Source organism: Pan troglodytes, chromosome 12 (genome assembly GCF_028858775.2).
Source record: "Pan troglodytes isolate AG18354 chromosome 12, NHGRI_mPanTro3-v2.0_pri, whole genome shotgun sequence".
NCBI lineage: Eukaryota > Metazoa > Chordata > Mammalia > Primates > Hominidae > Pan > Pan troglodytes.
Window position 1 is genome coordinate 113,864,659 of NC_072410.2, and position 27,067 is coordinate 113,891,725.

Sequence of the window (27,067 nt, forward strand, 5' to 3'; positions counted from 1 at the left end):
AGCTACTCGGGAGGCTGAGGCAGGAGAATCGCTTGAACCTGGGAGGCAGAGGTTGCAGTGTGCCAAGATCGCACCACTGTTCTCCAGCCTGGGTGACAGAGTAAGACTCTGTCTCAAAAAAGAGAAAAAAAAAAAGAGTTGAAAGTGTTAACTATAGGAAGCAAAATTTAGGAGTGAGAAAAGATAGAACAGGGACTTCTCTTTTTTTGTTAAAATCTTATAGTGCTATTTGCCTCTTAAAATTGTTTAATACAAATAAAGTGAAATCCAAACAATAAAAACAAGAGAAAAATGCCAGCCCTGTTCTAAAACTTCTTAATTGCTTCTTTTTTCATTTTCTTCTTTGACAATTTTTGTCTGTGGTTACTTTTCCTTCATAAAAGACCTTGGCTATACCATATGTATATTACTTATGAGTCTTCACCTAGATGAAGCTCTTAAAACTGAACACTGTGCTACATGAATTCCCTTTACTTCCAAATTCTCTTCCTGGTCCAAATGCTCTATCACTTGCATGGTGTATCCAGCCAATGCTGGCTCTCAAACGCAGGATCTCAAAGCTGGCAGGTTTCTGAAATTTGTAAGAAATCATAGCTACTCAGAAATATACAAGAATATTTATATCTTTATTACACATAATCAATAAGAACCCTGGACATTTGATTTTTATTTTATTTACATTATAAAATGGATCTAGTAATGTTAGTTGTCATAGTTATTAGTACTGATGTATTGTTAGTGAATTTAATTAACATTTTAACATAGAGAAAGGATTGTGGATTATTTGTAAATTGGAAAGACACAATAAAACCTAGTTAAATTATTTATTATGGCATATGAATCAGCATATACGAATTATTTTTGTATTTGCTTAATTATAATGAAGTTCTTAATAGAATACGATATATTAAGGGCCCGGGGCAATAGTTCTTAAACTTCAGTGGGTACTTAGGAATTACCCGTAAACACTAATAAAATGCAGATTCTAAGGCTCTGACATAGAAAATTCTGATTATTTATGTGTTGACTTGCCCAGAAATCTGGATTTTAAATAAGCATACTGAGTGATTCTAACAAAGATGATCTTGGGACCCCACTGAGATACACTGCCTTGTTGAGTTGTATCAGACATACTTGAGTTGATTTTGTCTTTTGATTTATTTCTCAATGACACTCAGGCAACTCCAAAGGGAGCGATTTTAAGTGCTCTCTTAAATAAGTATCTAGGGACCAGTAGTGGAATATATTTCACACAAAGAGGAATAGAGTAGCTTTATGCAATAAGACCAAGTTCCTGGCTCCTGTCCTAGAATAATGTAGGATCATTTTACTGGTTACCAGCTGGATGCTAACCAAAAAAAGATAAATATTTGTGGATTCAGAGATGGTATTTAGAGAAATACTGTGCAGAAGGATGAAATCTAATGGTGCCTGGAATTTTCAAAATAATCAATCAGAGTAACAATTTTAAATGTGCCACAAAGTAATATGGTACTCCAAACTATAAATTATGCATTCATTTGCTTAGTTCTTATCCATGAAATCTTTATATGAGTTAGTTTGTCCTTTTAAAATCCCTTTCCTACTGTGTAGGTTGTAAAGGTTCAGAATAGATACTAACAGTTAAGAGCAAAATATCTAACCACAGTATATTCCAGCATTTAAGAAGAAAAAGTTCAAAACTAGTTGTCGCCCAATTTATCTCCGTAAGTGCAAACCTCTGTTAATGCTTTCAGGTGAGGTAGGCCAGGAATTTATGAAATCACTTAACGTACTCTTTCTACCCTAAATTTTAGCCCTCAGTGTTTTCCCCCCTCCATCTGGAGGAATAAGCTGACTAAAGCAACGACTTACGTTTTTGTTTGTTTGTTACATTTTGTTTTAGGTTCTGGGATACATGTGCAGGACATGCAGGTTTGTTACATAGCTAAATGTGTGCCATGGTGGTTTGCTGCACCTACCAACACATCACCTAGGTATTAAGGCCAGCATGCATTAGCTATTTATCCTGATGCTCCCCCTACCCGTCCCCCAACCCCTGACAGGCTCCAGTGTGTGTTGTTCCCCTCCCTGTGCTCATGTAACAACTTGTTTTTAATCTACCCTTCTATCTAGCATATGGTACCTATGATGATAAATGTAACCATATGCTGTAAGACATAATGGTGATGATGATGATGATGAAGGTGCTGCTGCTGCTGATGAAGGTGATGATGGCTAATATTTATTGAGCACTTACAATGTGACAAGCATTAAGTGTATTAAGTTATTTGAACACCACAACAAATCATTATTACTCCCTTTTTATAGATGACAAGATTGAGGCCCAAGGAGGTTAAGTAACTTTCCCCAAATCAAATAAGAAGACCTCAAACTTAAGGCAGTCTCATTCCAGTGCCCAATTTCTTTATCTATTGCTTTCTATTAATGTAACCCTCCCCACCTGATGCCTCAACAAAGTTAAGGACAAAACTTCAGATGAAGTATCTAATAAAGGACCCTCCTTTCGTGTTATTTCCACCTGATCTACATCTTCACTTTGGAAGTGGCAACCCATTATTTGTAAATTTAATAATGAATTGGTTTAAGCTTCCTTGGGAACAATATCTCTTTCATGATAGGTTTTCCTTTAAACTTAATGTTTTGTGGTTTTAATAACAACTGTCTTGTGATAAACAGTATTTTAGGCCTAGATGAGAATGTAAATAAGAGGGAATAACTATTTGATTTCAAATGGAAAATAAATTAAAAGATAATTTGATGAGCTCGAAACCAGACTATCATCTGATTATAAGGCCATTCCTTAGCAGGTACCTCATGTTTATCCAGAGTAATCCATCCTGGAGAGCAAGTTCTTTGGCAAGAGAACCAGGTTAGATGTGGTAACCCCAGACATGATGGGAAGAGATGACTCTCATTTCTAATTTTTCACTGGCTAGAACTCTGACATTAGTTAGGACACTGGTATTGTAATCTGTGGACCAAAACCCAGCATCTATAAAATGACAATAAGGGAGGAAGGGTTTAGGCATAAAATACCCATAACAAAATATGCAGTTTGACACATTTACTTCTAAAGAGGGAATTCTGCTGAAAGTGATAGGCTGCTGGGGACTACACAAAACTCTTCAGCATGCTGGAGAATAACTTACAGCTTCCTCTTTGTCACAGAGCTGGCAGCAGAAGAGGGTGGGTGTAACTCCTCCCCTAGTAGCCAGACTACACTGTTTAGCAGAACAGTGATATGTCAACATGTATCAGAAGGGCAACTCTTCTTACAATTATAGATAAACAGAAAGAACCTGGAATATTAGGCGAACTGAGAAAATGAGGCCTTCTTCCCCAGTGCAGTGACCCCAGCAGATGCAATAAATGCTGCTAGTGGTGACGGTGATTATGATGAACACTGGGGAGGCTACAGCAATTTATATTTAAGGTGTTTCATAATTTGGACACAAAAACTATTATGCAGATATGCAAAAGCATGAAAAAGCTTGAACTTTATTTTTCTGTACCTAGGAATCAGGGGTTGGAGGCTGCATGCTCATGTTGTAATAAATAAGCATGAAAGGGGTGTTCTTTGTATTGAGATTTGACTCAATCATATAAAGATAAAAATGCCAAATAAATCTATGAGGAAAATAAAATGTTTCCCAAGATGCGCAGATATAAAACAGAAATCTTTGCAGGCCACTGAGAAATAATAGGCATTTTTAAGGAGAAAGATTGATTAGAGACATAATACATTTGAGGTAGTCCTGGAACCTGTGGAATAATTAGAAAGCAGTGCTATTCCCAAACTGATGAGTAATAATTAGTTTCATTTGCATCTTTTAGCCTAATTTAAACCTAGACTGTGGTCTCACAGAGACAGAGAAAGTCCCAAAAATTCTTGGGAATCATTTAATTTTAGAGGAAGAGGTGACAATTGAAATCATTTATTTAACAAATCTCTTAACATGTTCCCAATGAAATTGAAGATGAGTGATTTGTTTGCTGGTACAGTCCACGTCCGTGGTGGAGCCAGAATACAGTGGAGCCAGGACTTCTCCTACTGTGTTTGCTACCTCTTGTTCAGCCCACTTTGTGATTTCCTAATTGAACCATGTTAGGTCTTAAAGGGTGACATTCTCGTTCCATTTTCTAGTCTCAGGCTAAGGTTAGCTTGCAAGTGCTTAAAGATGCTCCTCTAGTTAACTTGGGTTGTTATCATGTGTATGGTTCAATGTTCTTCATCAATCAAAATCATTCCAGGGTATAGGAACATAGAATAGGCAAAATAATTGCCTGAGAGATGGAATTTCATGGCACATACTATTTTTACAAAACAAAAGCAGCTTGGCAGATTATTCATTTCTTCCCAGTGGTTTCTTCAATGTTAAAAATAAGTTGGGAAGGAAAAATCTCATTTTAGCAATCTTTAATGATCACAGCGATTTTAGGAGGCGAGGGCAATGAACCCAGGACAAGAGCACTGCCGCACTGCCATCTTACCACACGTGGATGCTGCCTGGTGCTCCTGTGCCTTTGTCTAAGTAACTCTTGTTAACAATGTGGCTGCTATATTGAAATCCCTTTACTACTAGTTATTATTTCTCAGACTAATAGCACTAGTAACTTTAAAAATAATTGAGTCTATGATTAAGTTCATGCTCATAGTCACAACACTCCTATGAGGTAGGATGAACAGTTACCATTATTCATATTTAACAATGGGAAACTTAAGGCACAGAGAAGTTAAGCCAATTTCTAAAGTTCACAGCTATCTGGTGGAAAAGTTAGGGTTAAAATTCAGGTCTTTTAACTTCAAGCTAAGCTTCTTTCTTACAGACATATTCCTTTGATTTTAACATTAAAAAAAGAAACTTCCTTGATACTTTTCTTGTAACATGTGAATTTGTGAATACGACTGTTTTCTTCTTTTGATTATAGGCATCATTTATCCTTTACATCACCCCACATAGTTCCTTGAACATAGTAAGTGGTCAATAAGTGTTTTAACACAAGAATTGCTCTTTATAGGATGGATGTTACCCAAGGTAAGGCAGTGAGGCATTATATACAATTAGTTTAATTCTTTTCTCTTTTGTCTCCACTGAAGAGCTTCTGGTATAATTAGCAGATACTGGTCAGGCTAATTGTACGGCCTGCACACAGTTTATGCTACCATCAATGAGTTATCAGCTTAAAATGCCAGCTTCAATTCTTCATTAAAAACATAAAGAGGTAGTATATTTAATACGAAACAAATGGTTTCCATTTTCAGAATTATACTAAATTTCTTGGATTAATATTATGTGTCAGCTTGACTGGGCTAAAAGGTGCCCAGATAGAGCTATTGAAACATTATTTCTCAATGTGTATTTGAGCATGTTTCCTGCAGAGATCAGCATTCGAATTGGTACATTGAGTAAAGATTTTCTCACCCACGTACCCTGGCGTCATCACATCTGCTGAGGGCCCAAATAGAACAAAAAGGTGGAGGAAGGGTGAATTCACTCTGAACAGGGACATCCATCATCTCCTGCCCTCGGATATCATTGCTCCTTGTTCTCAGGCTTTTGGACATAAACTGTAACTACACTGTTGGCTCCTGTGTTTCTCAGGCCTTTGGGCTTGGACTGGGCCTACACTACTGGCTTTCCTCGGCCTTTAGCTTACAGATGGCAGATGATCGTGGGACTTCCCAGCCTTCATAATCTCAACCCAATCTCTCATAATAAACTTCTATCTGTTTCCATATCTATTTATTATCTATCTATCTATCTATCTATCTATCTATCTATCATCTATCTATCTATCTATTCTATCTAGAGTTCTCCAGAGAAGCAAAACCATATCTATCTCCTATTGGTTGTGTTTCTCTGGAGAACTCTAATATAATCTTTCTTAAGTTTTATCATGCACCAAGCACTGTTCTGAGCTCTTCATATAAGTACACCTTTATAACCTCATAAACTATGGAGTTGGTGCCATTATTACGCTCATTTTTACATGAGGAAATGGAAACTTAGAAAGGTTAAATAACTTGCCCAATATCTTGCTGCTAATAAATGGAAGAGACTAGGTGTTTGATTCAAAAATCTAAGCTATTATTACTACTATACTATATTTTACCTATAGTTTTGTAACTCTGACACAGCAAAATTTTCCCAGATGGCTAAAATCTTCCCTATTCTCTCTCCCTCTCTCTCTCTCTCTATAAAATTTATTTCTTTATATTTTTTGAGACAAAGTCTCACTCTGTCACCCAGGCTGGAGTGCAGTGGTGTGATCACGGCTCACTGCAACCTCCTCCTTCTGGGTTCAAGCAATTCTCCAGCCTCAGCCTCCTGAGTAGCTGGGACTACAGGTGCCTGCCACCATGCCCGGCTAATTTTTTTTGTATTTTTAGTAGAGACGGGGTTTCACCATGTTGGCTGGTCTGGAACTCCTGATCTCAAGTGATCCACCAAACTTGGCCTCCCAGAAGTGCTGGGATTACAGGCGTGAGCCACCATGCCTGGCCTATTTATTTTTTTGAGACAGGGTCTCACTCTGTCATCCAGGCTGGGGTGCAGTGGTGCGATCACAGCTCATTGCAGCCTCAACCTCCCTGGGCTCAGGCCATCCTTCCACCTCAGCCTTCTGAGTACCTGGGCCTATAGGTGCCACCATACCCAACTAATTTTTGTACTTTTTGTAGAGATGGGGTTTCACCATGTTGCCAGGCTGGTCTGGAACTCCTGGGCTCAAGTGATCCCCCTGCCTCAGCCTCCCAAAGTGCTGGGATTACAGGCATGAGCCACAGCGCTCAACCATTCTAGATATTAAATAATTTCATGTAGTTACCCCAAATACAGATTATGTTCTGTCATGTCTGACTAAAATAAAAATTTAGCTTAAGGAAACTCCTTTCTGCAGACATTATTTGTTCTAGCTCTGAGATTGTATCTCCATGCTGCTTACTTTAGGTTGCAATATGTTCCCAACACCCACCTTTCAAGTTTTTAAAATGGCATTTCAATTTTTTCTTCAGTTTGTATGCTCAGCCACCTGTGCGCTTCCTCTACTTTTCTAAAGTGAAGAAAAGGAAAAAAAATAGTTTCTTTCTAATATAATATTAATAGGTCTGGATTTTTGGATTAATATACTGTAATAAGCAGCTCTCTGATTACAAATCCCACTGGAACACTCCCCCGGGGGAATGAAGGTCCTGTTTTTTTTACTCTTCCTTTTCTCCTCTATTCCATTTCAGCTGAGAATCCACCAAACTAGGATTGAGTCGACCAGTGAAAGGATTCTAGGCAAGAAGGGATTGCATTGATGAGTTCCACTGCCTCCTTTTCAGAGAGACAAACGTAAGCCCACAGACTGATTACTAAGGCAGGTGTATTTTTATCTGTGCTGCCTTCTTATTCAAGACTCTAAGCTAGTCATCAACCCAGTGGTATAACTGATAGCTGACGGGAGTTTCTGGAATGGGTGTTAAGTGTGAGAGAGATGAAGGCCTAGTGATAAGGTCGGCTCTAAATGTAGATTTACTTGGATTCCAATCTACTTATCAGCTGTGTGCCCCTGGGCAAGTTACCTTTTCTGTGACTCAACTTCCTTGAAGGAGGGTGTGTAAAAGTATCTATTTCACACGGTTATTGTGAGGATTAAATACCAAAAGTATTAAAGCTGTGGTTAAACTCTCAGTAAACATTAGTTATTTCTACCAAAGTTAAACTGCCAAATCCTTGAGTCTTGATTTGTCCTCATAACTGCTGTGGCATTTCTCCTCTTTTAAAGTCTTCTGAACAGAAGTTGACGTTTGCATTTTAAAGGAACTCAAATGGCTTACTTTCACGAAGTTGGGGGGATTATATATACACGTGACCCGCCAGGGTATGTAAACCTGGCGGACTTCAACAGTCTGGGGGTGACTGCGCTCAAGGGGTGAAGGGATGCTTAGAAACTTCCTCAGGAAGACGGTGGGGCCTTCAACGAGGGCGGCTGGCTACAAAGAACTAAACTTTCACACAGCAAAGGGGAGCCGGTCTCCCTGCGCCCGCGGGCGTCGAACCCAGGCCCAGCTGTCACCACCCAAAGGCCCGGGTGCGGCTGCAGGGTGACGAAAGCGTCAGACCCCGGGGCTGCTCTCAGCTTTGGGCTTTCGCCCGGCTGTCTCCCAGACAAAGGGGCTTCTCAGCCAGGTCGCTGTTTTGGTTTGTCGTCCTCCCAGCCCCCACCTTCGTCCCCAACTTCCCCTGGCGCTGGCTCGGCGGCGTCCCTCACATCGTCCCTCTGGCCGCCACCCCGGGCCCCTTTGTTGTCTGCCGTCTCTCCTAGAGAGGGGTGGGGGGCCGCGACATTCCAGGGAGGAGAAACCGAGGAGTGAGGGGCAAAGACGCTCTTTCATGCTCCCACCCGAGGAGCGCGCCCCACGACGCCCGCCAGCCGTTCTCCGGCGACGGCCCGGGCCGCGCCTCGGCGCCCTCGCCCGGGTCCTCGGCACGGGGGAGGGGCGTGGCGCGGCCGAAGCTCTCTGATTGGCTGCGGGCGTCAGGGCGTCGCGCCGCGATTGGGTCGCGCAGCTGTCTGGAGCGAGAGCGCGCGAGGTGGGGAGGGGGCCGCTGGAAGCTGCTGGAAGTCGGGGGCGGGGGATGCGGCTGGGGCGCCGGGGCGGGGACGACGGGGGCGACGGCAGGACGGGCCGCGCCTGTGCAGGGCGGTCGGGGGCGGCGGGCGCGGGAGGAGGTGGCGGCGGAGGGGGAGGTGCGAGCCGGGCACCGCCCCCGGCCCCTCCCCGGCCTTCCCCGCGCAGCGCTCCGACCGCGGGCGGCCCAGGGGCGGGCGCGCCGCTGCATCCCCATCCTCGTCGTCGCCCGGCACAGCGCGAGCGGGCGAGCGGCGCGGGCGGCCGGAGCGCCGAGGCCCGGCCATGGCCACCACCAGCACCACGGGCTCCACCCTGCTGCAGCCCCTCAGCAACGCCGTGCAGCTGCCCATCGACCAGGTACCCCGAGGCGCCCTGGCGCCGGGCGTCGCGCCCTCGCCGCCCCTCCCCGCCGCGGTGCCACCCGACCGGGGGCCCGGGAGGAGGGTGGGGGCTGGGGCCGGGCGCCCGGTGCCCACCTACCCGCCGCTCCCTGGAAGGGAGGGAGCAACAAGCCGGTTATTGTCCCAGAGCCCCCTCCCTCCTGGGTGCGCCCGCAGCCCCCCATCCCCGGGCCGAGCGGGGGTGGGCCGGGCGTTGTTGCCGGCGACAGCCCCCGGGGAGAGTGGTCGTATGGGCGTGCGGGTGTGCATGCGGTCTCTGCCCTTCGCGGCAGCGGCGCTCGGATCCGGTGGTCGGGTCCCGGAGCAGCCCCCGGTGCGCATGGACCGGGTTGTAGAAAGGGTGCGGAAGGCTGCGCTTTGGGGAGCCTGGCGTGGTGCTGCCTGCCCCGCGCGCGCCTCTGAGCGACCCCCGGAGAGGCTGATGCATGGGTCTGGGTGTGCTGGGTGCCTTAGAGACGGCGTCGATGGGTGCTAGGGGCCCGGAGAGGCTTAAGCGCTACTGCACTTTGGGGACAGTTTGCGTTGGATTGTGGCTTAAGAGAGACAGAGGCAACAGTTTGGGGGAAGGCAGACAGGTTATGAAGAAAAGTCGGAGTTAATCCCAGGATTCTAGCTGACAAAGTGGCAACCTTGTAGATTGATGCAGCCACTTTACCTCCTTGCCCAGCCCTCAGAAAAGCTCTTGACAGTGTCTAGGGAAGGGTGGTATTTAAATGAGGCCAATCGAGTTTGATGGTTTAAAGGGCCTAAGGATTACTGAGAAATAAACAGCATTGTGATGGGAAAAGCAGCGCCATTTTTACTGAGAAAAGAAAGTTTGGAAGTATTTTGTTGTGACAGTGAGATTTAGGGAAGTTGTTAATGAGGCGGGGGGTGGGGGGCGGGGGTGTATAGTTAGGTGATTGCTCTAGCCCCAGGCTAAAGGTAGTTAACTTTGGAAATTTTGCTTACAATTATTTCAAGTGTACTTAACCTGGAAGTGTTTGGACTTCACACGGGATACTGGTTCACTGTCTTGAACTTGAAGGTGCTGCTGTCATTTAGTCTTCAGGGATTTCACTTTAATACGGGATTCCTTCTTGTCCAGACGGCTTTCCATAGCAGCAAGCTGGAAACCTGACATTAGGATACTAGCTGCTTTGTGCTTTACTGTTTTAAATAAAATCGCCTTAAGTATGTCGAAGGAGTGTTAAACAATTGTGGCTTCTGTTGAAATTCCACATCGCGGTCATAACTTCTGGTTAATAGTAAAGTACCTATCCCCCACCTATCTTGAACAAGAGTTCTAATGTGTGTCTTGCTAATAAAGTATGGTAGTGAAATTAATCGTGTATTCGAAGAAAATATTCTTCTCTCTTTATTAATAAATTGACCAGAATTTAGGGTTTTTCATCCTCCCGGCCCCGCGGAGGATTCTTGCTGACATTTCTACACTGGTGTGCAGTGTATGACCTTTTAGCATATCACACTCCTGCCTTAAATAGGCTACTTCCAGTATATCAGCAAATGCAGGGTGGGTGTCTGTTGAAAAGTTCTTTGCTGATGAGGAGCAAGGGAGATAGGTTTATATATTTACATTTCTTTCAGAGAGATGGGCACATGTTCACGTTCTCTTTTTCTCTCCCCCATCTTTCTTTCCCTCCCGCTCCATGTCTGCCATAGCCCTACCCATCCCTGCTATGCTGCAATATTTTCTTGACTATGCTAATAATACCTATTCATTTATATAATGCTTATAACTTTTTAAAGTGATTTGCTATTAATGAACGCATTTAAGCATCCAGAGAAAGTTCTTTTCAGTACTGAAGTAAGCAGGAGAATCAAGGGAAAGTGACAGGACTTAAAATTTTTGACATCCTTCTTTATTAGCTAAAGGTCTTAAGCTGGTACCTTGGGACTACTCTAAATTTGTACAGCCATGTGTAGCCCTGACTTTGTATAGCACAGTCGTGCACTGCATAGTGACATTTTGGTCATCAGACCACATATCTGATGGTGGTCTCGTAAGATTATGATGGAGCTGAGCAATTCCTATTGCCTAGTAAAGCTGTAGTCATTGTCATGTCGTAGCACCACGCATTACTCATGTGTTTGTGGTGATGCCAGTGTAAACAAACCTAATGTGCTGCCAGTCCAAACAAACCTACTGTGCTGCCAGTCCTATAAAAGTCTAGCACATTGTGTATACTACACAATTAGGTACAGTACGTAATATTTGAGAATCCTAAGTGCATCACTGGTTTATGTATTTACTATACTTTTTATTGTTGTTTTATACTCCTATTTATTTAAAAAAAAAATTAACTGTGGAACAGCCTGAGGCAGGGCCTTCAGGAAATATTCCAGAAGGCATTGTTATTGTAGGACATGACAGCTCCATGCATGTTATTGCCCCTGAAGACCTTTCAGTGGGACAGGCTGTGGAGGTGGAAGACAGTGATGTTAATGATCCTGACCCTGTGTGGGCCTAGGCTAGTGTGTGTGTTTGTGTCTTAGTTTTTAATCGTTTTTTAAATTAAAAAAATTTTAATAGAAAAAAGCCGATAGAATAAGGATATAAAGGAAGAATATTTTTATACAACTGTACAGTATGTTTTACGCTGTTATTATAAAAGAATTAAAAACTTAATAAAGTAAAAAAGTTACAGTAAGCCAAGGTTAATTTATTATTGAAGAAAGGAAAATATATTTTATAAATTCAGTGTAGCGTAAATGTAGAGTATTTATGAAGTCTACAGTGGTGTATGGTAAAGTCCTGGACCTTTGCATTCACACCCTGGTCACTCACCCAGAGCGACTTCTAGTCCTGTAGGCTCCCTTCATGGTGAGTGACCCATACAGATGTACCATTTTAAATCTTTTATGCTGTGTTTTTACTGTACCTTTTTTATGTTTAGATACATACACACTTAATATTGTGTTACTTACTACAGTATTCAGTACAGTATGCTGCTGTATAGGTTTGTAGCCTAGGAGCAATAGGCTGTACCATCTGGTCTAGGTGTGTAGCAGACTATGCCATCTAGGTTTGTGTAAGTACACTATGGTGTCCACACAGCAACAAAATTGCCTAATGATGCATTTTTCAGAACATAGCCCCATCATTAAGTGACACATGACTGTAGTTTGAGTTGTTTTCTCTTTGAGCAAGGCTTTAAAATATTGGATTAATACCACACAAGCCTTAACTTTTCATAGTGATAATAAGCTGTTCTTTGAAGCACCTTAGAGTTGACTTTCTTGTTGATGAAACTGTTGGAATAACTAAAAACTCAATTTTGTAAAATTGGATGACTAAAGTCATTTATCCATTATTTTAAAATTGAGCAAAATAAAAATTTTTATAATGTAAATCATTTATTCCAAGTTGAGAGAAATCTTATGAATTTGTTGTAATCACATAGTGTGATTCAACAGGAAAAAGACAAATCAGGAAATGAAAAGTGTAAAAATATAACTTGTTAGTATGTTAATTTGGTATGTGCTAATTAACAATGTTTTGAAAAATTGGGAAATTATAAAAGCAGTTGTTTGATGTCCGAGGAAGAAAAGGACTTTAGTGTAAGAAAAACAATTAACTTTTTACTAGGTAAGTGTGGAATTTATGAGATGATAGAAATTATGGGTCTGCATGGAATGTAAGAATGCACCTTGCAGGGCAAGGTAGCAGAAAGGAGGAAGTGTTTTGTGCTTAGGCTGAGGCCAGGGAAGGAAAAGAAGCAAAATACTTTGCCTTAGACTCCTGGGTTGTTTAATTTTTACTGAGAATTCCAGAGGTATTGGAATTTAGGTAGCCGTAGTATTTGTTCAATAGGCCTTAAATTTTAATAAAAATGTAGAATCTATTATCAAGTGAAGTTACATGATGCTTTAAGATAGGAAGTATCGGCATCTGATGTTTGCCTTTCTAGGCCTTGTTTTCCAGATGACTTTATTTCTAGGGTAATGTTTAGTAGGTGGTTATGATTAAAGGAAGGTATGGAGAGTGGGTTTTGAGGAGGGAAATGGACTGAGAAAGAGCTGTGCCAAGAAAAGGCCCAAGTGTGCTGTTTAGACAACATCAGGAATCACTGAAGGTATCTGTGTTCTTTATTATTAATAGTTGCTGATGTGCTGGATTTTTAAGACTCGAAAGCGAGCACCAAAATGAAACAAAATAATTAAATGTCCCAGATCAACCTATTTTTTAGAGTGTTTTTATTTTTCAATCTTAACATATCCTGTATGCTGTTACATTCGATTTGCCTAACTCCCGGTTACCAAACTGAGGTTGCTATCCAGCCTTTTCCCTCTTCCTCCCTCCCTCCCATCTCTTTCTTGCCTTTTTAACCATTTTCTGTCCTTATTTCTCATGATGCTGTAATTACTGCTATGAAACTAGAGTAAAGTTCCCTAGTGATGTGATGATATCCAGGATGGCATACTTGGCAGAAGGCCAGTTAGGGATGAAGCTGGCCTGTATAAAGTCATTGAACAGCCATGTTTAGGGACAGGGGTCATTCATTGTTTTACAGATAATATGCTGAATTCCGGGCAGGGAGAGGGGCAAGATGGAGACTCAGGATCTTTTGAAAGGTTTGGACGGGGAAGGGGAAGGAGGAACGGTTATATGTTACTGATCCTGCAAAGTCAGATAATAATTATAATGTCTAACACTTAATACAGTTTTCAAAGCTGTTTCACACAGATTATATTATTTAATCAAATCCTCACAACACCTGGTGAAGTCAGATAAAGTTCAAGACCTGAAGTATTTAGCTTCACGGGTGTGTGTGTGCGTGCACGTATGGTATTTATCATTTGAATAAAAAAGGTCAGGTTTAGTTTATGGTCTTAATAATATGTGGCAAATATTTTTGGTAGATCATTGTTTTAGATCATATTTTTGGAGGGAAAGGAGGAGAGCAACTGAAGGTCCCTGAAGTCGACACTGAAGGACTAGGGGTTGTGGTTGACACAGAGAAAATGGTGATGTGTAAGGGAGAGAAAGCATTGTGGACTTACGAGATCTTTGTTTCCTTTTTGGACAGTTCATTGACTGATCTTTTCTATATATTCCCAACCCCCGCCCCCCGCTCTTTCCCTGCACCGTGCAGATAACCAGTGAAGTGAAGTTGATGTTAGGGAAAAGAGTAGTTGAAAACATTCACTTCCTTAATCTTCCTGCAGGTCTGTACTATGATGAATTCCATTTTATAGATGAAGAAACAGGTGAAGTTCTCAGTATTGAGCCTTCTTAAGAGTATGACTTTTAGGAAGAGAAGGTGAATGGCAACAAAACAAGCAGATCAAAGATTTATTTTCAACTTGCCATTTGAATGCTCTAGGTTTAGAACATAAATATTTAACTCATTTCTCTCTCCTGTCTACTTTTACACTCATAATGAGCATTAGTCTTCATCATGAGAACACTGAAAACCCGGACAGTCTGCTGTGAACGATTCCTTTTCATCAGGAAGGCATATGGGACTGAGAATCTTGAATCTGTGTTTTAGCTCCTGTCAGTTAACAGTTTTAGATATGTTACTATACATGAATGGGTTTCCTCCTCTATGTGTGTTGGGCTTAGTTTTAAAATTCCATGACTCTCTGTTTGTCTTATTAACTGATAAAGCTGCCCAAATTCTTTTTGGACCAAGTTGGAGAGAAAATAAATAAAAACTTAGAGGAGGAAAGTGAACTACTAAATTTTGAAGATGTTTTCAATAGTAAAGAGAGTTGAAACTGCCTCTCTGTTTAATTCAGAGCAGCTAAGCAAAATACCACGAGCCCTGACAATTGCAGCTAATGTAGGTTTCCCTGTATTCCATGTCCTTCATTAAGAGGAAGTAGTAGGGCAGTGGTGTAGTGGAAATGGCATGATTAGGTTGGCAGCCAGACTCTGCCAGCCTTGTGCTCTTTGGCAAAACACTAAATTTTTCTTTAAGCGGTGGTTTCCTTATCTGTAAAATAAGGATAATAATAAGTAGTAGTACCTATTTGTAGGTTATTGTGAAGATTGAAACCATAATCTTTGTAAAATGCCAGGCCTCTAGTAGATGTTTGATGCACAGTTCCTTCCTCTTTACAAATTATCAAATTTCTGGAATTTATGTTTTTATTTTGAGACGTTAACATCTGTTCATATGTATTTCATTTTTAATCTTTAGGACTTGCTTTTTAGGAAGGGAAATACAAGGCTTGGGTTCGGTCGTATGCCCATACAGTGATTAAACTAGGATTAAAATCTAGTTTTGAATTTGGAGTCAAAAGTGGTTTTTCTGCTTCCTCACTGCTTCAAGAGCTCTTTGTCTCCCTGCTTTAAAAATGCTTCCTATGTTGTTACTGCCTCTGTAGGTACAAACAGCCTTCATCTCCTTCAACTCTGTTTATTGGGTCCATCAGGGCCAACTTTCCAGGGAAATAAAAACAACTCACACTCCGCTTTTGGCTCCAATTGGTTTAACAGGTGGGACTCTACAATGATAGCACTTGGTAAGATTCCTTTAAAATAAAAGCAGCCATAAATATGACCCTCAGCAGAGTGGTCTTTTAATGATTTTTATGTGTGCTATGGGTGATTGAAGCAGGCTTTTCTCAGTATGTAGTGTGTGGCAACTGGGGCAGCTGATGGGTGGAAAGGTAGGCTCAGGATTCAGGAGATCAGAACAGGCACTGGTGATGTGCCTCTTCTACCATGGCTTCCCAATCCTAACCGTCCTTCCTGTATCCACTGCACCTTGCACACGAATCTTTTTCTGAATCCCATCTGATGTGACTGCTTCCTTATTTGAGCCACGAGAGTATTTTGGATTTGGCATTGTTCTGGCATTTACATTCTGCTTAATGTTATATGTATCATTCAGGGTTCTGCTAAGAGATACAGATTGAAGTAGGTAACTAAGGCAACCAGGTAACTTAAAGAGCTGTTTACAAAGATGTGGGCAGGTCTTGGGAAATCAGCAAGGAATAGCGAAGTTCCCGAGCCAGCTGCACTAGATGTGGAGGGTCAAGGGGGAAGGAAGGAGCAGAACCCCAAGATAGTGGCTGTGGAGCAGGGGCTGCTTCACAGCAGGGGAGGAAGAGCTATGGCCTCCAGTTGAAGGATGCAGCCAGCCTACAGCGAACCTGAGTGAGGGCTGCGGCCAGGAGAGCATGCCCCTGCCTCTCGCTTCCCCCATCCTCTCATCTCCTGCTGGGGTCTACTTCAGAGGACAAGTTGGTGCTTTGGGGGCACAGAATAGAGAGGAGAGTGGATCTGGAGGGGCATTTAAATACAATCCAGGACGTTAGGGTTGCTTCAGTATGACTTACTTCTCTACCCGATGAATACAAATAAAAAACCTGTTGTCAGACTCCTTTATGCACATTCTTATTTTGTCTCTTTCTTCTCAGTCATACATTTTGAAAGAATAGTTGATTTCCTAATTCCAGTTCACTTTTAAAACCATTATAATCAGGCTTCCGTCTCTGATACTCAGAACCAAATCCAGTGGCAAATGTTGAGACATGCAGCACTCATCAGTTACTTCCTTGCTTAAAACTCTTAACAGCTTCCACGCTGCCGAGCCATTGCGGTGCATTTTTAAAGTGTGGCTCTGAGACCACTTGTGTCAAAAATCACTTTGGATCGTTATTAAAAGTGTACATTCCCAGGCTCTACTCAGGGTATACCCAGTGAGGGCCAGGGAGTCTGCATTTTTGACAGGGCTCCTGCTTCCCCCCACCTCCCACCACCATCACAGATAACAGACTTGGGCCAAAGTTTTTAGGCTGCTCATATTATTAAAAGTTTATTAAAATGGAATGTAGGCCGGGCGCGGTGGCTCACGCCTGTAATCCCAGCACTTTGGGAGGCCGAGGCGGGCGGATCACAAGGTCAGGAGATCGAGACCATCCTGGCTAACACGGTGAAACCCCCGTCTCTACTAAAACTACAAAAAATTAGCCGGGCATGGTGGCGGGTGCCTGTGGTCCCAGCTACTTGGGAGGCTGAGGCAGGAGAATGGCGTGAACCCGGGAGGCAGAGCTTGCAGTGAGCCAAGATCGTGCCACTACACTCCAGCCTGGGTGACAGAGCAAGACTCCGTCTCAAAAAAAAAAAAAAGAATGTATTTTTAAAAAATGTTTATATTTAACACATTAACATGTACTCGCCAAAACATAAGGCAGTGTAATTGTGCTATTGACAATATAGTCACAAGGGAAAAATAAAATTCACCGTGTACTCTACTCTAGGCAATTTGGCCCTGAAACAAGACAATATTAAAGTTGGATGGTGTACACATCTCCCTTCAGTCCTGTCACTGCATCTCTGGTGACTGTATGTATAGTCTCGTATGTAGAAAATGTTGAACGTCTACATTTGGGGTCCTTCCGGAATGGGAGGCCTGGGCCAAGTGTCCCTTTTGGCCTACTCTGTGAGAGAGCCTGCTCCATGTGATTCTTTTTTCCCTCCTTTAAAAATTGTATTGATTGATTGATTGAGATAGGCTGGAGTGCAGTGGCTCAATCTTGGCTCACTGCAACCAGTAGTGAGATTGCCGGATTATGTGGCAGTTCTGTTCTTACTGTGAGCTTACCTTTGAAAGTCTCTGTCTGATGGGGTAGGCTTGGACCCTCAGAAGGATGGCTTATTCAACCCCCGACCCCTGACAAACTCTCACACTCTTTCCACACATGCCGAGTAAATTGCTTAGAGCAACGTATGCAGAAGTGGCGAGCTGGAATTTAAATCCTGGCTTTCTGCTGCTTAAAGTACTTGCATACTCAATTACTTAAAATGCTCCTCAATACATTTTCTCTCTTTTAACTCCTTGCCTTTGATTAAGCTGTTTCCTCTTGAAATCCCTGCTACACTTTTTGGCTTGGCAGATCCGTATTTTTCAATAGTCAGCTAAAGCCTATGCCTCCTTGATGAAGCGTTTTAAGATTTGCCCCATCCTTTCCTCCCTTTTTGGGTATCTTGCGTGCATGATATGTTCGTGCATGCTACACCTACATGCCCTAAGTATTTGTAATTCTTCTGCCTCAGGCTGCAGGCATTCCAGGTGGACCCATGATTTGGGACCCCTTCACACAGCTGTCTCGCATCCCATGCAGCATTTATGTCATGAGGCCAGTGTTCTGGAGAAGGACCGAGAGAAGAGAGGCCCCTGGTATTCCTGATCTGCCTCTCTCCTTTGCTCTGGACTAACCAGCCTGTCCTGTTTCTGTACAGCAGAAGCCCAGTGTCATCCAGTTCTTTCTTAGGAAGGAGTTAATGGCAAGATCCCATGCGGGGTCCTCGCCCCTCTCCACTGCCTTCTTGTCATATGTGAGTACCCCTCCAACTCCAGGAAGCAGTGTTGCGAGAGAGTGCCTGGGCTGCCCTGTTGGTTAGGGCCCTCCGAACAGTCCCCTCATGCCCCGCTTTCACTGTATTCTACTCTGATAACGCCTGGAGCATTGATTTTTTTTGTTTGCTTTACAAGTCTCCCTCCCAAACTAAATTCCTTAAGAATAAGGACCTCCACTTACTCATCTTTGTGTCCCGTCTGCCTAGGACCATTCTTGGCATGGAGCATGTTTAGAGTCCGCAGGGCTGGTGTGATGAAAGCATAGACTGGCTCAGCTTCTGACTGTCCTTGTTAGCTGTGTGCTCTTGGCAAGGTGCTGATCTTTTATTTGCTTCAGTTTCCTCATCTATAAAGTAGGGCACGTAGTGGGTGTCTCCCCACGGAGTTGTGGTTAGCACTGAGGAGACAATGCACACAGAGTCAGAACCTGGCGTTTTGGGTGTTACTGACTTTAAGTGCTTTTCCAGGGGCTGGAGAGGGCACCATGCTGTTTAAGGCTTTACATTCTTCAGAGCCTAGGAGAGCGTTCTCTGTCATCCATTTTGCAAGGAGTGAAGTGTCTCATGTATGCCAGGTGGTGAACAAGACACAGGGTACAGCGGAGGTACTGCAGTTGAATGCAGTGATTTTCAGACATAAAACAGCGCAGCTCCTTGGAGCACTTAGCCTGGTAGAGAGGGCCAGGTCCTGCCGAGGAAGTTAGGAAGGCCAGGTTCTGAGGGATGCGGTCTAGTGGGTCTAGTGGGGTCATGCTGGGTGTTCCCAGGGGACTTTTCCTGGGAACTGTGCACTTTTCCTGTCTTTCATTGGCACTCACGCCTCCTGGGCTAGGTACAAGGCAGGTTAGGGGCTAGGGAATCTGTGGACACTCACTTCACTGGCCGACAAGCTTCTCCACAGACTGAGCTCCCCTAATCAGCTTCTGGTCACTCTGCAGCTGCTTTCTCTTGCAGCTGGTCTGTGCCTCTTACCGCTGTGGAGTCTTGAGCATTCCGATGCCTTTAGTGGTTAGGCTCACTGAAGGACCGCGCAGCAGGTCTCTCTTAGGTAAGAAGTGAGTGATAGAAACCTTTTTAAAATGGGTTACTTAAAAGGAGGCTGAGGACATGCAAAGCACTGAAGAATTTTGGGGGATTTTGGCTGGATTATTCAAAAAGAATTGAAGATAATTGTGAGAGGTACCACTATTTTCAGCTGGATGATTACAGTGTCAGGTGTGGTTGGAAAAAGAAGCTTTATGAGCATTTTAATCAAGAGATTCAGATAAAAGAAGCCTGCAGTTGCACAATTGTCTTTATTGATAGAGAACAAAGGACTGCCACTTTTAGTGTCCCTTTAGTAGGGCCCTCCAGAAAGACTCCTTTGGGATATCTCACCCACCCTCCATGTCCTCCAGCCATCCATCCAGTCCAGGGAAGCCTGGCTTTTTGGCAGCAGCAGATGAGTCATCGACAGATCCTCCCAGAGCAGCTCAAAGGAACAGGTAAACCCGTGTCCCTGTGGAGTGGGGAAAGCTCTGCTGAGCCAGGCGACCAGCCAGCTGCCAGCCCCCTGGACCACATTCTTCTGGGAAGTCCCAAGCTCTGACCAGCATGCCTTGCTTCTGTCTAGGCGTTGGACAAAGACATAGCTTCCCATTTTAATCCATCATCTCATAGAAACTTTTTCAGGTTTTGGAGATTTTCTCCGCCAGACTTAGGGGTTAGTGGAAGGTCAGGGTGATACATAACATATAATTTTAGATATATTTAAGTAGTTCAGTACATGTATGGTATATGTTAAAATAAAATAGATAGCTCCCTGCTTGTACAAACAAAACATTCTGGTTCTTTTAATTTTCTTTTTGAAACTAGATTATAGCTAAAACTACAATATATACATGAAAAACATGTAAGTGATACTTTACTTGTTAAAACTCAATGGAGAGGCTGGGCACGGTAGCTCATGCCCATAATCCCAGCACTTTGGGAGGCCAAGGCAGGAGGATCCCTTGAGTCCAGGAGTTTGAGATCAGCCCAGGCAATGTAGCGAGACCTTCAAATCTGTATTAAAACAAACAAAAAGAATGAATGGAGAGAGGCGCTGCCTGTTACAGAACAAGTAGTTACAAAACCATTTATCTACTGGGTGCTCAATAAATAGTAAGTAAAATTGGATGCATCTAATTTAAGAATATTAAATTTCAAGATAGATGTAAAGACCTGCAATAAAGGTCTAGAAATTAATTGTATAGACAGAAAGTGACTTGAGACCGGAAGTACATTTTATCAACAAGCCCTGGGAGTTTGTGTTTATTGTATGGTGTTGCTTAGCTGACCAGATTGTGAGGTTAGGCGAAATAGCTAATCCCAACATAAATTCCAAGTTCAGATGTCTGGAGGGTACCAGGGAAGGAACATGAATGGAAAGGCAGATGCATGGGTTTTCTGAGGTGTAGACAGCATGACCATCTGAAAGCCCATGCCCAGGCTAAAGGGAAAGCCCCTACTCACTTTTACTAATGGTGACCATAAAGGAATGTTGGCTTGGTGCTGCCAAAGCTGATTTGTCAAGGGAAGATGGAAATTTGGATTTTTTGTGAAAACAGGATTTTTTAAATTTGGGGTAAAATTTTAAGTTTTCTCTTTTTGAGCCCTGATAACACATCTGGACTAGATTTAGTTTATTGGCCACCAGGAATTAGGTAACAGTTTCTGTTAAATTTGTGGTGTTCAGTCCAATCTGAAGTACACTTGTGTTCTGAGACTTAAAAGGAACATTGACAAATGAGATTATAACCAGAGCAGGGCACTGAGGACTACATAATGCTTGGAAACCGTGTCAAGCAGTAGTTGAAGATACAGTTCTTATATTTCACCGTTTAGTAATTTCATCCTTAAATTGGCTGAAAGAGTTTCAAATTTTATCTGACTAGTTCTTTTCATTTGGAGAAGATCACATCTTGGAAATAATCTTGAAAGTTAATACCCCATTACAGTGGAAGGTTGGAATTTCACACTACTATCATTTTATTCTTTTTGCAGATCCTGTATTACTATTATTAATTGGTTTACATTGTCAAGGCTATTTTATGGTATGTGACATTAAAATAAATGTCTAGCTGGAGGGGAATAAAGTAATACTTGGAAAGGTCTTGATAAGTCCCTGTCAGTTTTTCGTTTTTCTAGAAAGTGTATATTGATTTTTGGCCAAAATGTTTTATTTTGTGATAACTCTGGAGTTATCAGCTTTGGAGTTTAGGTTTAATCTGTAGTGTGCTTCACTGTGAGTGTCAGCATGCCTTTTCTAATACTAGGACTGACACAGCTGTTCTTATTACCTATATCCCAAGAGTAGCAGTGACAGAGATTTTTGGTTTGCAAGTAGAGCCAGGAAGATGAAGGTAGAGGACAGGGGAGAGGTTTGTTGAACTAGTACTTAGTATCTTTGGAGATAGTTAAGGGGTCCTTAGTATAAGCTTATAATGTTGGGTGCTGTAATTATAGCCCTTGTGTATTTTTTGTACGATGAGACTAGTTATGTCTTCACCTTTTGTTCTTGGAAAATACTTTTAAAGCCACATAGTAAAGGAAAATTTTGGTAAACTTGGCATCAAACATTGAGCCTCAGCTGTCTATTAGACTTGGATGGAAATTCTGATATGTTAATCAAAATTAATTCTAAGTATTGTTGCAATTTTTATATGAATTGAAGGAATTCATTTCTAAGGACTCAAGTTTCTTTTTAAGGTATAAGAAGTATAAATTAATGGAGAAATATTCCAAGAAGGTTTTTGGCATATACTCAGAGTTTTACTTTATAGGATTATAAAGTGATCTATTAAATAATTTTTAAATGAATATTTCATTGGGTAGGAAATGCTTCAGTAGATTAAAAAATTCTTAGAAATTAATAGTAAAATAGTATATTAAAGATAAAAGGATGTTAGTACTATGTCAGCAAAGACAGAAAAGACTGGAATGGTGCCAGAGGCTGGACTTGGATTGCTTTCCTTTTTGTATTTTATTGAAAGCAGGAACCACTAGAAAATAATATAAAAATATTAAACTACTTTTCCTATTTTGTCTCTATCCCCAGATTTGATAAATGTGTGATATTGGAGTTTAGCCCTTGTGAAATGAAGGAGAAAGTATAAATTTTCTCGGAATCCTGGAGCAAAGGTGCAACTTCTAGTTAAGGAAACTGCAGAGTAAAGAAGGGACAGCCTAGCTCATTCAGTATTTATTGGTTGCCAGGCTTTTTTCTAGGCCTCAAATTTCAGAGAGCAGAGGGTCGAGTTGGCAGGGTTTGATGATATAGCAAATGAAAAAATAAACGTGTTTCATATATTTAGATTATAGTGACTAAGATCGTGGATTGAGGAGTCAACCTGTGTTCCAGTTGTGGTTCTGCAACGTAGCATCCCTTACAAGCTGTGTGAGTTTATCCGTGTGCACAAGAGTGTAGTGTGTAATGAGTACTCTATAAATGGTAGCTATGGCTGCCATTGCACCTTTTGTGCAAACTGCTTGTGTGAAATAAAGTTTTATCAGGTGTTGGTTATCTGGATTGTATTTGAACACTTCTGCTGGTGCAGCACTTGCTCCCTTCGTCAGGGCAGCCAGTTTCATTTCTAGATAGTTGTAGTTGCTAGAGAGTTTGTCATTTACATGCTTGCAAACTTTCTGGAGTAACCCAGAAGTGGTCTGAATAAGTCCACTTCTTCGTGGTTACCTTTCAGAGAATTGGACACTTCCTATTCTTTTTTCACATGGCTGGCTTATGAACACCTGCGTATTTGTACATTACGCATCAGTAGCCCTCAGTCTTCTGTGAAATCCATGGGCTCATGATTGAACATTTCTAGCTCTCCTGGGATGATACAGCTCCGTATCTTGAAAGTTCACTTTCTAAGTGTTGTCCTCTCTAGAGTTTTGCAGTATTGGTGTACTTATTTGAAGATTTTTTTTGCCTCTATTGTTTATTAAAATGTACTGAAAATAAAATGGCTAATTTAGTAATAAGCATGTTCTCATAAATTATCCTGTTGAGCCAATGATAGAACCCATGAGGCATGCCCAAAATACCATTTCTTCAGACGCAGTAGACTCATTTGACGTTAGCGGGCTGATGGGTGTCAGGTGTGACAAAGGAGCATAACTGAAGGACACAGGTGGTGTGCTAGAAATGTGTTACCTAAGATTACCTGAAATAGGGGCTCATCAAAGCATATTTTTGGTCAAATGTCTAATGCTAGTGTTAAAATCAACATTGAGTTAAAGCTGAATGTTATCCAGGCAAATCTCAAAGATTTCTTTGTCTTCAACTCCTGAAAATGATCAACAGTGTCATCTAATCATTTCTGCAAACATTTGTTTCCCTCCATAGATTCAAAACAATAGGAACTATCTTATTAAAACATTCTAAGACTTAATTTCAGGTTTGATTAGTGAGAACAATACATGTTTTAGATACTCCAGTTTTCTTTAACACTTTCCTTTTTTCTTCATATACTTTATATATTTTATTGTGTATGATTCATTATGGATATTATTATGCATGAGTTTAGGATTTTTTTTCTCCTTGCAATATTGAGATGTCAGAGCTAATTGTTCTCCTTTTAATTCATTCTCACAGGATGTGTAGAATTCACAAATAGAGCTTTTTCATGAAAAAGGCTGTTTTTCATTATTTGAATGGAACTGAATAACTCAAAATCAAATACAGCTCCTAAGGGTTATTTTGTTTAATGTTGGCATACTAAACAAGCTTACAAATAATATATCATGAAATAATCGAATCTCTTAATGACGTCTTAAAAAATTTGGCTCAAAGGATATAATGTTCTTTCAAAAGTTGTCATGTAATGAACCCTTTCTCAATACTCACATTAACTCATTTGTTTCCCTAGTCTCAGTTATAGTATTATATTTTTGTAATAAAACAGATATTTAAACTGATACAATAGTAATATATAAATCATATAAAGTCATTTATTCTTTACACCCCAAGGTAACTGTAGAGTGTTTATACATATTTGAAAGTTGATGTTCATATAGTAACAATAAATATGAATGACATGCATTGTTTGTATTTTTGATGTTACTTTGCTTATCAGAAATGGTGGTAGTTTAGGCTATCAGATGGTCACTGACCTCCACCAATTTAAGGATGCTACAAATGACCAGCAAGTAGATATTAGGCCAAGACCCAAACCAAAGCAAAATAGTGGGGATTTGGGCTTAACCAAGGACAAAGCCAAAGTTCAGTTCATCTGTACCTTAAAAAGGGAGGTGAAATGAGGTACTTCATAATGTTTTTGCTGTTTGAGAGCTAATTCTTCTTTTATGACATGCAAATATGTTTAACATTTTTGCATTTCTAATTTCATTTGTGTTTTCAGTAATGTGTTATATACTCTAGTAGGGAACTGAATTTAGTTTGTATATTTCTCATCTGATTGAGAAAGTAATACATCTTTATCATATGAAACTTATAAAAAAGTATAAATAGAAAATTTAAAAATCACCCATTACCCTTCAGTCCAGAGACAACTTTTGTTAATATATTTTTATTAGAGTGTGTGTGTATGTTGAAACAAAATTGGGCTCATACTGAACATAAAATTTTTGTAACGCAGCCACCACATTGTGAGGAATCCCAGGGCATATAAAGATGCCTTGTGTAGGTGTTTGAACCTACAGGTCCAGCTAAAGTCCAGATGACAGCCAGCATACACTGTCTGACATGTGAGTGAGCAAGCCTTTAGATAATTCCAGTCTCTGATGCCAAATAGAGAAACAATGAGGTGTCCATGCTGTACCTTGCCCAAATTCCAGATTCCAGAGCAAAAGAAATGTGAGTGTTTTCAGCTGCCAAATTCAAGGGTACTTTTTAGGTCATCAGAGTTTTCATTTGGCAATCATATATTTTTAAAAAATTTTAATCGAATCTAACTTAAATATGGTGAAATGCATAGATCTTAATTGTGCAGTTTGACCAATTTTGACAAATGTGTACACTTGTGTAACTCATAATCTGTGTAACCCTTGTAAAGGTGAACATGGTAGGCCAGAGTGAGCAAGGTGTAAGTGTTAGATGCTGAGTAGAAAAGACTGGGAGGACTTTGGTCATAATATAAATATGATAGGAAGCCATGAGATTTTTGAAAATATACTTTTAATTTTAGAATAGTTTTAAATTTGCAGAAAGTTGTGAAGATAGTACAGCTAGTTTCCACATACCCCACATCCGGTTTTTCCTCTTGTTAACATGTTTCATTAGTATGGTCATTTGTCACAGCTGGTGAAGCAATATTGATAATTATTATTGACTAAACTCTATACTTTATTTGATAGATTTCTTTAGTTTTTACTTAAGGTTAAGGTCTGTATTAGTTAGCTGTCATAACAAAAACCATAGACTGTGTGGATTAAACAACAGAAATTTATTTTCTCGCAGATCCAGAGGCTGGAAGTCTGAGATCCAGGTGCCAGCATGGTTGGATTCTGGTGAGGGCTCTCTTCCTGCCTTGCAGACAGCCACCACTTGGGGGTGTGCTCACATGGTCTTTTCTAGATGCGTTCTTGGTGAAAGAGAGAGCAAGCCCTCTGTGTCTCTTTTTATAAGGGCACTAATCCAGTCAGGCCAGGGCCCTACCTACCTTCACAACCTCATGGAATCCAAATTACCTTCCAAAGGCCCCATCTCCAAATGCCATCACATTGGGGGTGAGGGCTTCAACATATGAATTTTGGGGGGAAACAGACATTCAGTCTATAGAGTCCTTTTGTGTTCCTGGATCTTATGCAGGCTACTGTATTACTTTTTTTTTTTTAAAGACAGAATCTCACCCTGTCTCCCCCAGCCTAGAGTGCAGTCATGTGATCACGGCTCACTGCAGACTTGACCTCTTGGGCTTAAGTGATCCTCCCACCTCAGTCTCCTGAGTAGCTGGGACTACAGGCATGCGCCACCAGGCACGGCTAATTTTGTATTTTTTGGAGAGAGGGGATTTCACTATGTTGCCCAGGCTGGTCTCGCAAGTGATCAGCCTGCCTCAGCCTCCCAAAGTGCTGGGATTATAGATATGAGCCACCGTGCCTGGCCCATATTACATTTAGTCATTGTGTCTCCTTAGCTTCCTCCAGACTGAGGCAGTTTCTCAGACTTTACTTTTTTTTTTTTTTTTTGGTGACCTTGTCTGCTTTGAGGATAACTGGTCATGGATTTTGTAGAATCTCTCCAGTGGGATTTATTGAATGTTTTTCTCATGAGTCTGTGCTTATGGGTGTTTGAGAGGAAGACCACAAAGATGAAGTGTTGTTTTCATCATATCATTCCAAGGGTATGTACTTTGAGTGTGACTGATCACTCTTGATGTTAATTTGATCACCTGGCTGAGGCAGTGTCTGTCAGATTTCTCCACTGTAAAGTTTCTCTTTTTACTCCCACTTTCCATATTGCACTCTTTGGAAGAAGCCATTCTGAGCAGCCTATGCATAGGAGTAAGCTGTGGATGCTTTGAATAGAGGAATTAGCTACTCTGGTTTACCTCTGAAGAAGCTCTCATTACTGTGTGGAGGGCAAGAGTTGAATCAGGGAGGGGAGTTGGCTTGTGGTCACAGTAGTCTAGGCTCGGTGATGGTGGTCATGGCGGGTGTGGTGCAGAGTGGCCTCATTTGGGATATACTTGAAGGTAGAACTGATATGACTTCCTGGTGGATTGAATGTGGTTATGAGAAAAA

At 41.5% G+C, this 27,067-nt stretch overlaps 1 protein-coding gene and 1 long non-coding RNA gene across 7 annotated transcripts in view; one reads left to right on the plus strand and one right to left on the minus strand.

Annotated features, from left to right (window-relative positions):
• Positions 1–345: 345 nt before the first annotated feature.
• Positions 346–8,412, minus strand: LOC134807950 (uncharacterized). Its single transcript, XR_010149636.1, has 3 exons — positions 6,979–8,412; positions 2,815–2,995; positions 346–571 (listed from the first exon to the last, which is right to left on the minus strand). It is a non-coding gene; the product is annotated as an uncharacterized LOC134807950 (long non-coding RNA).
• Positions 8,413–8,534: 122 nt separating this feature from the next.
• Positions 8,535–27,067, plus strand: part of MBOAT2 (membrane bound O-acyltransferase domain containing 2) — a 151,023-nt gene continuing 132,490 nt past the window's right edge. For 2 of the 6 annotated variants that reach the window (XR_010149637.1, XM_016946717.3), the window contains exon 1: positions 8,801–8,980. Coding sequence is in view for 1 of the 6 variants with exons in the window: in XM_016946717.3 (XP_016802206.1) it covers positions 8,906–8,980 (75 nt within the window). In the remaining 5 variants the exon portion in view is untranslated. Of the gene's footprint in view, positions 8,583–8,698; positions 8,981–25,812; positions 25,832–27,067 lie in introns of those variants that run through there. The other 4 variants (XM_063790131.1, XM_016946738.4, XM_016946721.4 and 1 more) reach the window with 4 other exon arrangements.